General features: G+C 49.8%; 2 protein-coding genes across 8 annotated transcripts in view; one reads left to right on the top strand and one right to left on the bottom strand.

Annotated features, from left to right (window-relative positions):
* Positions 1-10,193, bottom strand: part of LOC128066916 (cytochrome c oxidase assembly factor 8) — a 24,191-nt gene extending 13,998 nt beyond the window's left edge. For all 3 annotated transcript variants that reach the window (XM_052660040.1, XM_052660041.1, XM_052660042.1), the window contains exon 1: positions 10,060-10,193. In XM_052660040.1, coding sequence (XP_052516000.1) covers positions 10,060-10,182 — 123 coding nt within the window. In that variant the 5' untranslated portion in view covers positions 10,183-10,193. The remainder of the gene's footprint in view (positions 1-10,059) is intronic.
* BAG5 (BAG cochaperone 5) lies at positions 8,931-15,849 on the top strand. Of its 5 annotated transcripts, none has more exons than XM_052660037.1 (2): positions 8,931-9,005; positions 12,073-15,849. In XM_052660037.1, the coding sequence occupies exon 2, from the start codon at positions 12,101-12,103 to the stop codon at positions 13,442-13,444; it is 1,344 nt and encodes a 447-aa protein (XP_052515997.1). In that variant the 5' UTR covers positions 8,931-9,005; positions 12,073-12,100; the 3' UTR covers positions 13,445-15,849. The 5 variants fall into 5 exon arrangements, with proteins under 5 accessions (XP_052515997.1, XP_052515996.1, XP_052515998.1 ...); XM_052660036.1 differs by lacking the exon at positions 8,931-9,005 and adding an exon at positions 10,484-10,557; XM_052660038.1 differs by lacking the exon at positions 8,931-9,005 and adding an exon at positions 10,794-10,930.

The following is a 15,849-nucleotide window of genomic DNA, read 5'->3' as shown; positions in this document are numbered from 1 at the left end:
TTTCGCTTGGATGGCCTCCACTAATCACCACCAACCCACAGCAAGCATCGTGAGAACTTGGCACTGACTGAAGCAGACAGCTAAACACAGCACCACCGGCCGGCATCCTACTCGCCTCGGAAGCTATGACCTTCCTAAATCGTCTAAATTCCCAAGCAGTCTAAAAACAGGAAGAGTTTAAAACACGACCAGGATAGCATCAGGTTTGGTCGGAAGTGGGTTACAAAGCTTGGTGCAGGCTCTCAGCATGAACAATTCAGACCACAGAGAGCGTTGCAGGAGGTTGCGTCTGCTCTGCCATCACTACCCAGGGTTCCGCAGGTCCAGTTATAAAACACCCAGGTCACCTGCTCATGCGGAAAGCTTTCCTTCTCATCTGAGAATGCAGTATTAGGACGGCACTGGAATTCATGATATTTTATTAAAACCTGTGGTAGGTTCAGTTCAGCATCTGAATGCTTCAGTTCAGTCGCTCAGTCGTGTCCGACTCTGCGACCCCATGAATCGCAGCACGCCAGGCCTCCCTGTCCATCACCAACTCCCGGAGTTCACTCAGACTCATGTCCATCGAGTCGGTGATGCCATCCAGCCATCTCATCCTCCGTCATCCCCTTCTCCTCCTGCCCCCAACCCCTCCCAGCATCAGAGTCTTTTCCAATGAGTCAACTCTTTGCATGAGGTGGCCAAAGTACTGGAGCTTCAGCTTCAGCATCATTCCTTCTCAGAAAATTATTTTGAGTCTAAAATAAGTGAATGAGCAGGAAATCTTAAAAAGTATATAGGATTCCCTCAGACCTTCAAAGTTTTCTAGGAAAGTATCTTTTTAAAAAACTTTCAAAATTTTAAGGACCCTTGACAGATTAAGTAAAAAAAAAAATAGCTTTTGAGTGGGGAAAAAAAGATTGATAGAAAATGTTCAGTCACTAAAAAGAAGCTATTATTGAGTAACAAGTTAAAGATTTGATGACAAGTGAAATACAGCCTAAAATTCACCAAAATTGACCCAGAAGTAACGGAGCTTAAGACGCTCCTGGCAGTTCAGTGGCTAAGACGCCACACTGCCAGTGCAGCGGGCCCGGGGTCAATCACTGATGGGGAACCTGGATCCCACATGCCCCACAGCATGACCAAATAAATAAATAAAAATACACTGAAAAATAATAATTCTGTCCCATTAGCCTCATTTCTGAGCAATGAATATTAACTCTTAGCAGGTTCTAATGCCTCCAATACTTTTTTTTTTAATCATCTTCTGACTTTTGGAGAATGAAGCTGCTAGAACTAAAACCTTCTACCCATTTCATGCTAACTGATTTCATGATTGATACATTTTTATTAAGATGAGTTTTTCTCACAGCTGCAGAAGCAGTAAGAGCCTGTAGCGGATGAAAGTTAAAAGGGAATCTCACGCTATCTTTGGAGAAACCTCCTTCTTTGTGGCTCAGAGAATAAGCTTACGGAGCTCCAGGCTCAAGCAACACTTAACTCTGGCGTCCTCACACCAGGCCCAGTGCGGACGGAAACAGCTTGCAGCTGCACCAGCCTCCGCCCGCGGCGGCGTCTCCAGGCCCAGGGCAGCAGGCAGATGGCTCCAGCTCCGAGCTCAGCCAGCGGGAGCAGCACCAACTGCCTCCAGACTGCAGGTCCCCACGGCCACCAACTCTCCAGACTGCAGCCAGAACAACCTCTCCGCAGCACCCACCCTACCTGTGCCAGCCCTTCCCTTCAAATCCTTCAGTGACCACTCATCCCCCTCAGGACAAAGTCTAAAATCCTCACCCAGGTCTAGCAGCCAGGCCTGCCCACCTCTCCCTCCTCGGCCTGAACGGAACTTCATGACAACAGGGCCGACTTCAGACCTCGACCCTCCACAGGCCTCGGGGTCCGTTCCGGGGTGCATCCCCAGTGTGTCCTGAGCCCCCTGGGAGGTGAGGAAACACAGCTGTCTCCCACTGGATGGCAAGCCCACGGGGGCAGGAACTGCACCCTCTGGAGGAACAGGTGCGCGTGGAGGGATGCTCTTCCCAGCTGCTAAAAATCTTTTCTGTTCCTTTGCTCTACGATTACGCAGAGAAACCCCTTCGTCTTCAAAAAGCCTGATTTGCATGAAGGCCCGGTGGAGAGACATCCAACCGGTGTAACTAGACCCGCGCTGAGCAGCTCTGAGCCGGCTGGAAGCTGCAGCCACCAGGCTGCTCCTTACGGAACTGCGGGTTCTCTGGCGCACTCTCCAAGGCTGCACAGCGCAGACGCAGAAGCGAGCGGACCAGCTGCGTGCTCTGGAGGACAGCTTAGGTGAGGCGGAGGTCCGGGGAGGCCCAGGCGCTGGTGGGCAGGTCAGAGCTGCGGGAGAGGGGAAAGCCAGGCTGAACACTGCTGGCGAGGGGCAGAGGGAGCCAGGACACGTCTAGGCACAGCCGTCACCTCCCGTGGCCGGTGCGCACTCCACACCAGACTAGCTCGGCACGGCTGTTTCACTCTGCATTCGTTTCTTCTTGCAGACTCAAGACATCTTTACCTGTGACCATTCTTATTTTCGTTTGGTTCCTCTCTTGGTGTCACTGGGAAGCAAAGCTGAGCCATAAAGAGGCACAGCCAGAGTGGAGAGTTTCATATGAAGGCCCAGCCAGTCCCCATGAAGGGCTGAACTCATTGTTCGTGTGTGGAAGGAGCAGGGCCCCCGACAGGCAGAAAGGCAACCGCATCTGCTCCTCAGACCGAGACTAGGTTCCTCACCAGCAGGGGCGAAACATGCCGACTCGACACCAGACTGCCTTAAGAATCCTTTTTAGCAAAGGCAGGACTGCAACGCAGATCTTTAATGGTTTATCCGTTATTCTAAGAACAATATATGGTTACCACATTTTCCTTTTAAAAAAGCCCTTTAAAAAAAAACAAACTACTTTTATGCAAGTATTTCTGGACTTTTCCCGCACAGCTTTTGCATCTGTGATACTCAGGTGTTCTCAGAAACTAAGGGCGATTCACACAAAGGGGCCCAGTGAGCGGAGGCAGAGACAGGCCTGGGCCCTGCACGGTGAACTCCCCCCGCAGGCTGGGGGCTCCCTTCCCCTTCAAGCAGGCCGGGGAGGCTGCAGAGCAGGCCTGGGAGGAGCCAGCCCGGCAGGCAGCAGGCAGGTGGGGGGCGGTGCGGGACAGAGGTTCCACCCTAACGGTTCACGGTTACCTTGCAGAACCGTACCCCACTTGTCCCGACAGGACACTGAAGAAATGTCTTCTTCTCCTATGAAGAAATGTTCAAGAAACCACCCCAAGCTGCCCACACGTGAAGAAGCAGGTCAAAGAGGTGCAGGCGTGTCGGCGACCGTCCCTAGGCATCTCTGAGTTATTGCTGATAAACTGCTTTACAGTTTATATGTGAACTCTGTGAACTGACTCCTTCAATCATTCTCAGTTTTCCATTATAATTTGAGAGATCGTATCTTCAATTATGGTGGAAGCAGTTCCTCTGCTCTCCCCTATAAACATCCATTCTGTCTTTGTTCCCCCAAGAACTGCTATTTAAAAGGGAGGAGACGGAGCAGCTTCGGGGAGGAAAAGAATCCCTTTGAGGTTTGAATAATTACCATAATTTACAGTTCTCACAGCAAAAGCACACGAGGCCCAGCTTCCTGAGGCTGGGCTGTGCTGGGCTGTGCGTGGGAAGGCGCTCGAGAGCCGTCAGACCTGCCTGCTCTGCCTGGGCACACTGCGCTCTTGTGACTGGGGGTGGGGTGGAGGCGAACCTTCCAGCTTTTTCTCCAGTTGTAAACTGCCAAGCCCGGCAGCCCCACGCCGGCGTCTTCTGGTCCAGCTCTGCGGGCACAGCCTGGCTCTCCACCCCTCTGCATCACAGCAGGCTCCTGAGCTTGGCCGGCACACTCCTACCCCGGGCCTCGCCTTCTAGAAGCCAGGACTTGGAGCAGGGCGCCCTCCTTCCCAGAAGTGCCTGCACACAACACAAAGCTTCTCGGAGTTAGCATTTCACAGCCAGCCATGGGGACATCGACGGGCAATAGTGAAAGGAACAAACATTGGCAAGATTCAGTGTGCTTCCGTGTGTTTCCTGGCCTAGAGTCCTAACTCCTCTGGGGTGGGGACTGAAAACCTTTGGGAGGGTTGGAGCCTCCCACTGTAGACGGATGCTAGACAAATCAGCACTCCAAATTCAGCACAGAAGGGCCAGTGCATCGCAACCAAGCTGGGTTTACGCTGGGGGCACAAGGTTGGTCTAACATCAGAAAATCAGTCATCGATGAAGTACCCTTCTGAAAATAAAAAAGTCAAACCTCCACGAAGTCAGGGCTCTAGAACACAGCCGTCTCTTTACAAGAGACACACAGTTACATTACACCTTGGGAAGGCAGTCGGCAAAATCCAAAGGACACACTCCCCTGAGCCCCCCGGATAAACTGCTTGAGAAAAGGAAAAGGAGGGCTCCTTGGTGGTCCAGTGGCTAAGACTCCGAGCTCCCAACGCAGGGGACCCGGGGTTCAATCCCTGGTCAGGGAACTACATCCCACATGCCTCGACTAAGAGTTCGCATGCTGCAGCTAAGACGTGGAGCAGCCAAATAAATAATTTTTTAAAAAAATGTTATCGGAAAGGCACAGAGGCAAACCCTACAGATTAAAAGACAGCTAAAAGGATATTACTCAATCGTAGTGTGTAGACCTAATGTGGATCCTGACACAAGCGAACTGTAAAAGGAAACATTTCTGATATTTCTAAGACAAAGAAATTTGAACATTCAAAATTTGCTGGGATTAAGGAATTACTGTAATATTTCAGGTGTGACAATGGTATTTAGTTTCATATAAATATATCTGTATCTTTTAACGATTCATACTGAAGTACTTACAAAGGAAATATGATGTCTGCTATTTGCCACAAAATTATCTGGAAGTGGGGACTGGATGGGGTAAGGATGAAATAAACAGCCATGACGGGGTAGCTGCAGAAGCAAGGTACTGGACACAGAGCAGTTCTTCATATTCTGCTGCTGCTGCTGCTGAATCGCTTCAGTCATGTCCGACTCTGTGCGACCCTATGGACTGCCATCTGCCAGACTCCTCTGTCCGTGGGCTTCTCCAGGCCAGAATACTAGAGTGGGTTGCCACGCCCTCCACCAGGGGATCCTCTCCACCCGGGGATCCAAACCGGGTCTCCTGCACCGCAGGCAGATTCTTTACTGCTGAGCCACCAGCGAAGACCCATATTCTTCTACCTTCGCACATTTTAAATTTCCCATTAGAAACAAAAAAAAGGGACACCCAACAAACCAACATAATTTTCTGCATTAACAGAACAAGGGAACTCACGTGACCATCTCCACAGGTGAGGAAAAAGCATCTGGGAGCGTTAGACCCTGAAGTAAGCGTGGGCCAGCCCTGGCTTCAGTCCTGACTCTGGGATGCCAGGCAAGTCCCTTTGGCTCTCCAGGTCCCAGTCTCCTCACCTTCATGGTGAGAGAGTGAAACTATGTGGTCTTCAAAGTCCTCCCACCTCAGCCTTGTTTTCCAACTATTTACTGAAAGTCTTCTAAGTACTAGAGATGCCACGTTAACCTTAACAGCCGACGGCCTGCTTTCTCACCAGCTCCCCATGCGTCCCGAGTTTCACCTTCCCATGGAGTTCGCTCCAGATCTAACCTTGGGAAGCCTGGCACTCCTGCTTCGGTTTTGGCTGCCCTGGGTCTTCACTGCCACACACGGGCTTTCTCCGGCCGCAGCAAGAGGAGGCCACTCTCCAGTCTCGGAGCACGGGCTCTGGTCATGGGCTCAGCAGTTGTGGGGCACGGCCTTTGTTGCCCCACGCCATCTGGGGTCCTCCTGAACCAGGGATGGAACCCACGTCCTCTGAACTGGCAGGCAGATTCTTAACCACTGGACAACCAGGGAAGTCCTGGAGATCAGTCTCCTTGATGAAAACGGGACACAAAATGTGACATCAGAAGTTCCCATTCTCTGTCGTTGGGACACATTACCTCTCTCTGCTGGGGGCCTGTTTCTTTGCTCTTGTTCTTCTAAAAACTACTAAAAGAAATATTTTAATTAATCTTCCTTTAAATAAAGGAACTAAAACATACATATTCCTATGTGTAAGCATTATGATCTTGAAAAAATTATTCAATCTTACTGTAAAAGTAAGTAATTACTGAAAAATAAATACTCAATATTTAACTTATATGCCGAGTACATCATGAGAAAGGCTGGGCTGGGTGAAGCTCAAGCTGGAATCAAGATTGCTGGGAGAAATATCAATAACCTCAGATATGCAGATGACACCACCCTTACGGCAGAAAGTGAAGAACTAAAGATCCTCTTGATGAAAGCGAAAGAGGAGAGTGAAAAGGTTGGCTTAAAACTCAACATTCAGAAAACTAACATCATGGCATCTGGTCCCATCACTTCATGGCAAATAGATAGGGAAACAGTGGAAACAGTGACAGACTTTATTTTTGGGCTCCAAAATCACTGCAGATAGTGACTGCACCCATGAAATTAAAAGATGGTTGCTCCTTGGAAGAAAAGCTGTGACCAACCTAGACAGCATATTAAAAAGCAGAGACATTACTTTGCCAACAGAGGTCCATCTAGTCAAAGCCATGGTTTTTCCAGTAGTCATGTATGAATGTGAGAATTGGACTATAAAGAAAGCTGAGCACCAAAGAATTGATGCTTTTGAACCGTGGTGTTGGAGAAGACTCTTATGAGTCTCTTGGATTGCAAGGAGATCCAACCAGTCCATCCTAAAAGAAATCAGTCCTAAATGTTCATTGGAACATGAATTTCATGCTGAAGCTGAAACTCCAATACTTTGGCCACCTGATGTGAAGAACTGACTCATTTGAAAAGACCCTGATGCTGGGAAAGATTGAAGGCAGGAGAAGGGGAAGACAGAGGATGAGACGGTTGGACGGCATCACCGACTTTATGGGCATGAGTTTGAGTAAACTCCGGGAGTTGGTGATGGACAGGGAGGCCTGGAGTGCTGCAGTCCATGGGGTCGCAAAGAGTCAGACACAACTGAACGACTAAACTGAACTGAATTATCCAATCTCATCTGTAAATAGGGATGATCAAAGCACCTACTGAACACAATTGTGACGTTCAATTAAAATATGCAAAGCTTTCAGAACAGTGCACGCAAATGCTTGAGAAATGTTAACTATAAGTATAAATGTCAATGAAATTCAGACTATAAGCAAATATTAATACATATAACATGTAGCCGTGGTTCTCTAACTTGTGAACTCATTAGACTTGAACCCAAGAATCCTGATGTTTTAAGGGAGCCCAGCCTGGCGCTCTATGGTAATCTAGAGGGGTGGGACACAGAGAGGGGAGGGAGGGAGGGAATATATGAATAATTATGGCTGGTTCCCACGGATGGAGGAGCCTGGTAGGCTACAGTCCATGGGGTCGCAAAGAGTCGGACATGACTGAGCGACTTCACTTCCACGGCTGGTTCACGTTGTTGTATGGCAGAAACTAACAAACACTGTAAAGCAATTTTCCTCCAATTAAAAAATAAATTAAAATTTAAAAAGAATCCTGATGATTTATCTTAACAAAACCGGGGGAAAAACAACTAGACAAATGGAGAATATAAGTAAATATCCTGATGCCCAGACCAACCACATGAGACTCTCCGGGGGAGGGTCCCAGTACTTTTTACTCTTCCAGATGATTCCAAACATGCAGGCAAAGGTGTAAAACAATGATATAAACAACAAAGATAAAGAATAAGCAGGTATGACACAGCTAGAGAACATGTGACCTGACAGCTGAGTTTAAGTTGGATTTCGAAGGAAAAGTGGTGCTTAACGCTAAGTTCTATACTGTTTTTCTACGAAAAACTGGTAGTCAGAGAATTCCCTGGCAGTCCAATGGTTAAGACTCTACATTTTCACTACTGAGGGCCCAGGTTTAATCCCTGTCCAGGTAACAGATATCTCACAAGATGTGCTGTGCAGCCAAAAAATAATAATAATGATAATTTTAAAAAAGCTGGTAGTCTGGGGCTTTCCTGGTGGCTCAGTGCCAAAGAATCCTGCCAATGCAGGCAACATGGGTTCCATCCCTGCTGTGGGAAGACCCCACGTGCCGTGGAACAACTAAGCCCGTGGGCCACAACCACTGAGCCTGTGCTCTGGAAGCCACGCTCCGCAACAAGAGAAGCCTCAGCAATGAGAAGCCCTGCCACCTAGAGAGTATCCCCCACTTGCTGCAACTAGAGAAAAGCCTGCACTGTAACAAGACCCAGCACAGCCAATAAATAAACAAAATTTAAAAACAAAACAAAAAAATCCAGGGACTTCCCTGGTGGTCCAGTGACTAAGAATCCACCTTGCAATGTAGGGAACACAGGTTCAATCCCTGGTCAGGGAACTAAAATCCCACATGCCGTGGAGCAACTAAGCCACTAGGACCTGATGCAGTCAAATAAATTAATCAATTAATTAACAAACAAACTGATAGCCAGAGATGAGAGGTAAATAAATCTTGTAGATCCTAAAAGCAGACCTCCTTAACTCAAGTGAAGAACAAAGAATTAAAAAAATACATAGAATGAAGTAGAAATACAGGATTAAAATATATCTCTTTAGATTAAAAAAAAAAGATTTACAGCCTGTGACTTCTAAGAAGACCTCATATTTAAAATCAACAGTCTCTCTGGCCTGCAGGAACTGAATTACCTAGAGAACTAGCTGTGTGCTCAGGAAGCACAGAAAGATGAGGCCAAACACACAGGAATTACACATTTCCCTGAGGAAAGAACTGTTCTTTAGTGTCCCAGCCAATACCTTGCATAATGGGGAACACAGCCCAAGAAAAACACAAGTCATAAGGCTAGAACTGGGAAGGTGTGACTCACGGGTCAGCTGCTTCCCTTTCAGCATCATCGCCTTCACAGGTGGAGGCAGTCTCACAGGTGTGCACCGGCTTGTCACCCGGACCGCAAAAGCCAACCCAGAGCTCGTCTCAAGGAGCAGACCCACGGTAAGACTTACTTTAACAAAAGGTTGGGGGTCAATGGAGAAACCTGTTTGGGCGCTCTTCTTTTTTCCAGTGCTTGTTCACAAAATTAAGCTGGGCTAAGTCCCCGCCCTGCGGGCAGCTGTCTGCCCTTCCGGAGCATTTTCAGATACCTGTTGAGTATCTTTCTGTCCAAAGAGTGGGATGCTGGGTGCATTTTATGTTCTAAGAATAAAAGTCAGGGGCGGTGGCCACTCAATCAGGGAACTGAACCAGAGGCTTGGGATCCCAGTGACCAGCTGCCCTGCTAACAGGCAGGCACGCTTTGGAATTAACAGGCTCTTTTTAGTCCTTCTTTAAGGACGGTTTAAAGGATGCTCTCCAGCCTCCCTCCTTAGCCTGTTGGCAAATGAAGTGTTAGTATTTAGATTTAACTTGGTTTAAACTTTCTATCTGCAGCCCATTCCATGCCGTTAGCCCATATTTTCATATGACAGCTGGAATGAAGGTCTAGGGCTCCCTCAAACTAAAACATCCTTCCCCAGAGCGGGGCAACTTCTAAAAACTGCTTGCCACTCCTTGCCGCTGCAGATATTCATCTTTGGGGACCTCTGGTCAGGAACAGGGATGTATGCACACACCGTTTCCAAACTAGAACTGTTCAACGTGTTGAATGAGCCTACGAAATACGATAGTAAAGTTTGCCACCACTTGAAGAAAAGCACTAATAATCTACATGCGGCCAAACGCGCTGGCGCGCACACACATTCTGTGCATATCAAGAGCTCTTTAACCATAAAGACTAATTATCCTCGACAAGAAGTTCGGCACAAATCAACTTGCCAGCGGACTCTGCCCCTCCTTGTCAAGAGCCCTGGGGTGGCGGCGACGCGGGAGCCTCGGAGGCTCGGGACTGCCCCACTCTCCCCGCCGCCTGCGTCCGCGCGGAGGAGCGCCGGGGGCCCGGCCCGCGCCGGCTCAGGGACCCGGCTCCTGGGGAGCTCCGCCGGCGCGGGGGACGCCACCACGGGTGTCGCCGGGGGGGGCGCGGCCCGGCCTCTCCAGGAACCTCACTCACCCGGCTCGGCGCCGCATCCCTGCGCTCGGCGCCGCGCTCGGGGGCGGGCTGACAGCCGCGGCCCGAGAAGGCGCGGCAGAGAGCGCTGACGACGAGCCTCCCCGCCGGCCGCCGGGCCGCCATAGCTGCCCTCCGCCGACTCGCGCGCCGCACGGCAGAGTCGCGGCGTCGCGAGGCGCTACCTTACGGCACCGTCGCAAAGTCCGCGGAGGGCACGGCGCGGCCGACCGTGCGCTCGCCCGGCGCCTGACAGGCTGAGGGGTCGGGCTGACGGCGCGTCAGGGCAGCGGCTCCGCGGGAGCTGCCATTCTCGGCGGCTTCTGCGCCGGGCGGCCAGCGGCGGGCTCGGCCAGGGGAGGAGTGCGGCGCGGACGCCGCAGGACGTCCTTCCCGAGGCGGGGGGGGGGGGCGGGTGTTCGGCCGGGCCCGGGGCGACGGCGGGAGCTGCGGAGTCGCGGGCCGTCGGCGGCGAGGCGCGCCATGGCGCGGGCGGCGCAGGTGAGCGCGGGCGGTCCCGGACGATCCCCGTCTCCCGCGTCCGGAGCCGGCCGGGCCCGAGTCCCCTGCCTCCGCGTCGGCTCGCCCGGCCCGGCCGAGCGCGCCCGCCCCCGCCCCCGCAGGCCATTGTGAGGTCAGGCGGGCGGGTGCGTCGTGGGGTCCGGGCGAGACGCCCGGAGCGGCCGCCGCGGCCAGTAGCTGCCGCCGCCACCGCCGGCCCCTTCACCGGCTGCCGCGTCCAGACCTAGCCGGGAGGGCTGAGGGATGCAGCTTGGGGCCCGGCTCCGGTGCCGCACCCCGTAAAGGGCTGACCTACCACCTGGCCACTTCACCCGCGGGACGCCGAGCCCGAGCCCGCCTAGACCGCGTCTGGGTAAAGTGCCGGGAGGGCAGGGCGAGGAGGGAGGAAAGAACCGAGGCAGCCCGCCGCTCCTGGCCTCTCCGGAGGCGCGTTCTTGGCTCGGACACCGGCAGGGGATTCGTTTCGATTGAGCATCCATCCCCCGCCCGTGAGCGTTTGATAGAAACCCAAGAACGTGGGCGGGGGGGGGGGGGGGGGGGGCAATGCATTAAGCCACTCGAGCCTTAATGGGAGGCTGATGAATGAGTTAGTCATCGTTGTCTCATTGTCTTGCGGTGTGTTTTGGAGGGGGGAGCATAACAGGGCCTAGGGGGTACCAGGCCTCCAAAGCCCAAGCTAGTGCCTTTATCGTGATGCCAGGCGCTTTCCCTGTGGAATTCAAGCCTCTGCAGGGAAGGTTTATGAGGTACACAAAGGGTGGGGCGAGAAACAGGGCGTCTTTCTGGAAGTGTTTAACGGGTGGAGAGGCATGTAGAAACGGGGACTTCCGCGAGTGCCCGCGAACCCCATTGTTTGTGTCAGTGGCTCAGTTCCTTTTACGGGAAGCTAGGCCGGGTGGGTGGAGAAGGAAATGGCGACCCACTCCAGTGTTCTTGCCTGGAGAATCCCAGGGATAGGGGAGCCTGGTGGGCTGCCCTCTCTGGGGTCGCAGAGTCGGACACGACTGAAGCGACTTAGCAGCAGCAGCAGCAGCAGCAGGCCGGGTGGGAGTGCTTAGATGCCCCCAAAAGGCCCGGAAGGTTATAAGAGCTACTGGTTTACTTTCCACAAAGGTGCCCTTCTCTTGCCAAGAAGCAGCTTCCACTGTGAAGACCTAAGGTGCTTGTGCTTTTTCCAAGCTGACAGCTCAACCTCATGCCATACTTATGTAGGCACACGCTGTTCTCTTTTACAACTGAGGAAAATTGAGGTTCCCAGGCCCAGCACTCCAGCTTATCTTCCACACTGCAATAACGCAGTCTCAATCACTGCCATATGGAGGTTGCTTGCGGGAGAGGGGTTGATAGACTCTGCTTTCTGTACTGAAGTGTGGTCTTTGGATTGCAGTGACAACAGGCCCTTTCGTAAGCATATCTTTTTCGAATGAGGTAATAATACACAAGTACCATTCTTCAGGCTTTGTGGTGTAACAAGTTATTTTTGTCATCTTTTAGTGCTTGTGAAACTGAACACAACAAAAGTATGGAGATGGGAAACCAACACCCTTCTATTAGTAGGCTTCAAGAAATTCAAAAGGAGGTAAAAAGCATAGAACAGCAAGTACTTGGTTTCAGTGGTCTGTCAGATGACAAGAATTACAAGAAACTGGAGAGGATTCTCACCAAACAGCTTTTCGAAATAGACTCTGTAGATACTGAAGGAAAAGGAGATATTCAGCAAGCCAGGAAGAGGGCGGCACAAGAGACAGAGCATCTTCTCAAAGAGTTGGAGCAGAATGCGAACCACCCACACCGGCTCGAAATACAGAACATTTTTGAAGAAGCACAGGCCCTGGTGAAAGAGAAGGTTGTGCCGTTTTATAGTGGAGGCAACTGTGTAACTGATGAGTTTGAGGAAGGCATCCAGGATGTCATTTTGAGGCTGACACATGTCAAGACCGGAGGCAAGGTCTCCCTGCGGAAAGCACGGTATCACACCTTAACCAAAATATGTGCCGTGCAGGAGATTATCGAGAACTGCATGAAGAAGCAGCCTTCCCTGCCGCTCTCTGAGGACGCGCACCCCTCTGTGGCCAAGATCAACTCTGTGATGTGTGAAGTAAACAAGACTAGAGGCACACTGATTGCCCTCCTGATGGGCGTGAACAACAAGGAGACGTGCAGGCACTTATCTTGTGTGCTCTCGGGGCTGATGGCTGACCTGGATGCTCTCGATGTGTGCGGCCACACAGAGATCAGAAACTATCGGAAGGAGGTTGTGGAAGATATCAACCAGTTACTGAGATACTTGGACTTAGAAGAGGAAGCAGACACCACATACGCATTTGACCTGGGACAGAACCATTCCATTCTGAAAATAGAAAAGGTCCTCAAGAGAATGAGAGAAATCAAAACTGAACTTCTCCAAGCACAGAATCCTCCTGAATTGTACCTGAGCGCCAAAACAGAACTACAGGGTCTGATCGGACAGTTGGATGAGGTGAGTCTTGAAAAAAACCCCTGCATCCGGGAAGCCCGGAGAAGAGCAGTGATTGAAGTGCAGACCCTCATCACTTACATTGACTTGAAGGAAGCCCTGGAAAAAAGAAAGCTGTTGGCTTGTGAGGAGCACCCCTCACACAAGGCGGTCTGGGACGTACTGGGAAACCTGTCGGAGATCCAGGGCGAAGTGCTCTCCTTCGACGGCAATCGAACCGACAAGAACTACATCCGCCTGGAAGAGCTGCTCACCAAGCAGCTACTCACCCTGGATGCGGTGGACCCGCAGGGTGAGGAGAAGTGTAAGGCCGCCCGGAAACAGGCCGTGAAGCTGGCGCAGAACATCCTCAGCTATCTGGACCTGAAGTCGGACGAGTGGGAGTACTGAACAGCCAGTGAGAGCCTGTGGCTCCTGATTCTGGTTTTGCACTTTATGCATGCATCTGTGTATCTGTAGAGAGCTTTCAGTTCGCTGAGCCTAAATGTGATTTATACATGCATATATCAATCTCAGTATTTAATGATTTAAGCAAATTATATTCAGTATCTGCTGTTTTTGATGTTGCAAAACAAATATTACAGCGTATCAACTTGTGCATTTGGATCGCTGTCCTTATGTTGTGTGGTTTTTGGGGTTTTTTAAAAAATCAGAAAATGAAATGGGGCAGCTTTTAAACCTTTTTTTTTTTTTTAGCTTTTAAAACATTTTTAATGGTTGTTCAAGCATTAAAATACAGCTATTTCAGAATCTAGAAATATGTGATAAATACTAAGACAATTATGAGGAAGGAGGAAATTTTTGGTTAAATAGAAGTAAGGTCCAAGCACAAACACAGTACAATGATATGTTTTGTTATTATGCTAAATAAAGCAGGATTTTTTTTCATTCATAAAACCCAGTGGTCCCACCCAATTTAATAGGGTGGGAATATGTTTTTTCTAGATGGTTGGTTCTTTGATAAACATGCTTTTGTTTAAAATACAGTGTCTGTATGTTCCCCTATACCCTGCCTTTGGGAGGGAGTCTTATTTTTGTGAGCAATATAAGAAAATTATGAAAATTAGTAGCAAAAACACCTTTGAGACTGCAGCGAAGAAGGGATGAAGCACCAGCTGATACTTTCGAGTTGTTTTTGTTTATAAGATCTAAACTTATAATTTCCCTTAGCAATCAATAAGGATAAGAACATTTAAATGAAGCTAATGAACTTTTTTTAAAAAAAGATAAAACACCCACACCCATAGTAAGATAGTGAAAAATGGGAATCAGTTACCAATTATCAGGTTATGCTAAAATAAGCAAAAAAGTCTACACATTGCATAATGGGCTTCCTCGAAATGGACCGCCTTGCTCCACATTCCTGATGCAGGTGAGAGCAGAGGCCGTCAGCAGGACCAGGTCTGCCAGCTTGTTGAGCTGGCCCCTGCTGTGCTCCTTAGCTCGAGTACCTGGCACATGGATGTTTCTCTAGTGCCTGAAAGGGCCAGTAAGGTCTTCTTCCACTAAAGGGTATACATATTTCTGTATATTTTGAGGAGCCTGTTGATGTGAACAAGAGAATTTCCCAAAGTTCTGAAGTGCCTTGATAACATGGTGCCCCAGCAGCATAACAACAAACTGCTTTGTAGTCATCCTCACGAAACAATCCTATCAGAGTACATCTTCTGAACTCTGAAGTAATTCATTGTTTTCTTTCAGATATTAATTTGTTAACTTTGTAAACAGCTAAAAAATAAGGTGGATAAAGGAATAGCCCTAAATACCTAAAAGATTAAATGTGTGGCCCTAAGGAATTTCCAGTTTGTCTCAGTACTGCCCAATAATGAAAAGCCTTGACGTGTCCTTCCTACTAGAAATATCCTAGATTCATAGGATAGTGGGGTCAAAGGGCAGTCGGAGGTCTTTGGGTGATGAACCTCCCGTCTGCACATCCAGTGGGCTCTCAATGCCCCTTATTGGTAGCTCATTCCAACCAAATGAAATCTTGTTAAATTCAAGCACAGTTTGAGTTATATCAGTGGGCGATCAAGGCGGTAACCTCACTTCAGACGCACCCATATCCTGCACCAGGCCTCCTGCTCACGGTGACTTTAGATTTGAAAGTTCACTGGCAGCACTTCCTTTGCCTGTCCACTGTTACCTAAAAGCCCATCTTCCCCTCCCGTTCATCTCCAGCAGTTTCCTGTGACTCGCAGAGACGGCTCAGGCGGCTCAGCTTTGAGCGTCGGGGTGAGTCCAGGATACTGAGCCGTCCAGTCATCTCGGATTTCTCACGTGGATTATTTTGGTCCCTGAGATAATCAGATCAGCCTTGAGTGACTGCTGAGGAGTGACGTTTCCTGACTTCAGTCTGCTCTGTCTCCTTGTGCCTGGTGACCCTCTTCCCTTAATGAGCCCTCGCTACACTGGGTTTAGCTCTCCTCCTCCCTTGCTGGGACGCGGCGTGTGGCCGTGGGCTGCTGCGTGTAATCTGTTTGCGCTGGGCTCACCGCATTGTGTTTTATGATCTTACGTGAAGAGAATCTGTACTAGAAGTAAAACCTACCTACCCCCTCAAAGTGTTTGGCCTTGGGCCTGCATTAAACTGTATCGTACATGTTCATGCAAAAAAAAAAATGGCTGGCAACGTTTGCTTTCTTTACCTTCCCTCAGCATTGCTTTCAGGCCATTCTTGCTCCAAGTGGACTGATCAGCCTGGAATGAGGTAGTTACGAGAATAAACGTAATGACTGTGTCTCAAGTACAATTTAATGCTCTATTTTGCTGAACTGCCTTGGTATAATACATTGATA

This window comes from Budorcas taxicolor, chromosome 21 (genome assembly GCF_023091745.1).
Source record: "Budorcas taxicolor isolate Tak-1 chromosome 21, Takin1.1, whole genome shotgun sequence".
Classification (NCBI taxonomy): Eukaryota; Metazoa; Chordata; class Mammalia; order Artiodactyla; family Bovidae; genus Budorcas; species Budorcas taxicolor.
This window is presented reverse-complemented; position numbering and strand designations above follow the sequence as displayed.

Bases quoted from the DNA above. Each gene is read 5' to 3' on its own strand.
- BAG5 (XM_052660035.1), top strand. From the start codon at position 11,272: ATGCCAGGCGCTTTCCCTGTGGAATTCAAGCCTCTGCAGGGAAGGTTT. The intron at 11,325-12,072 runs GTACACAAAGGG...GTCATCTTTTAG, and splicing joins CTGCAGGGAAGGTTTATGAG to TGCTTGTGAAACTGAACACA.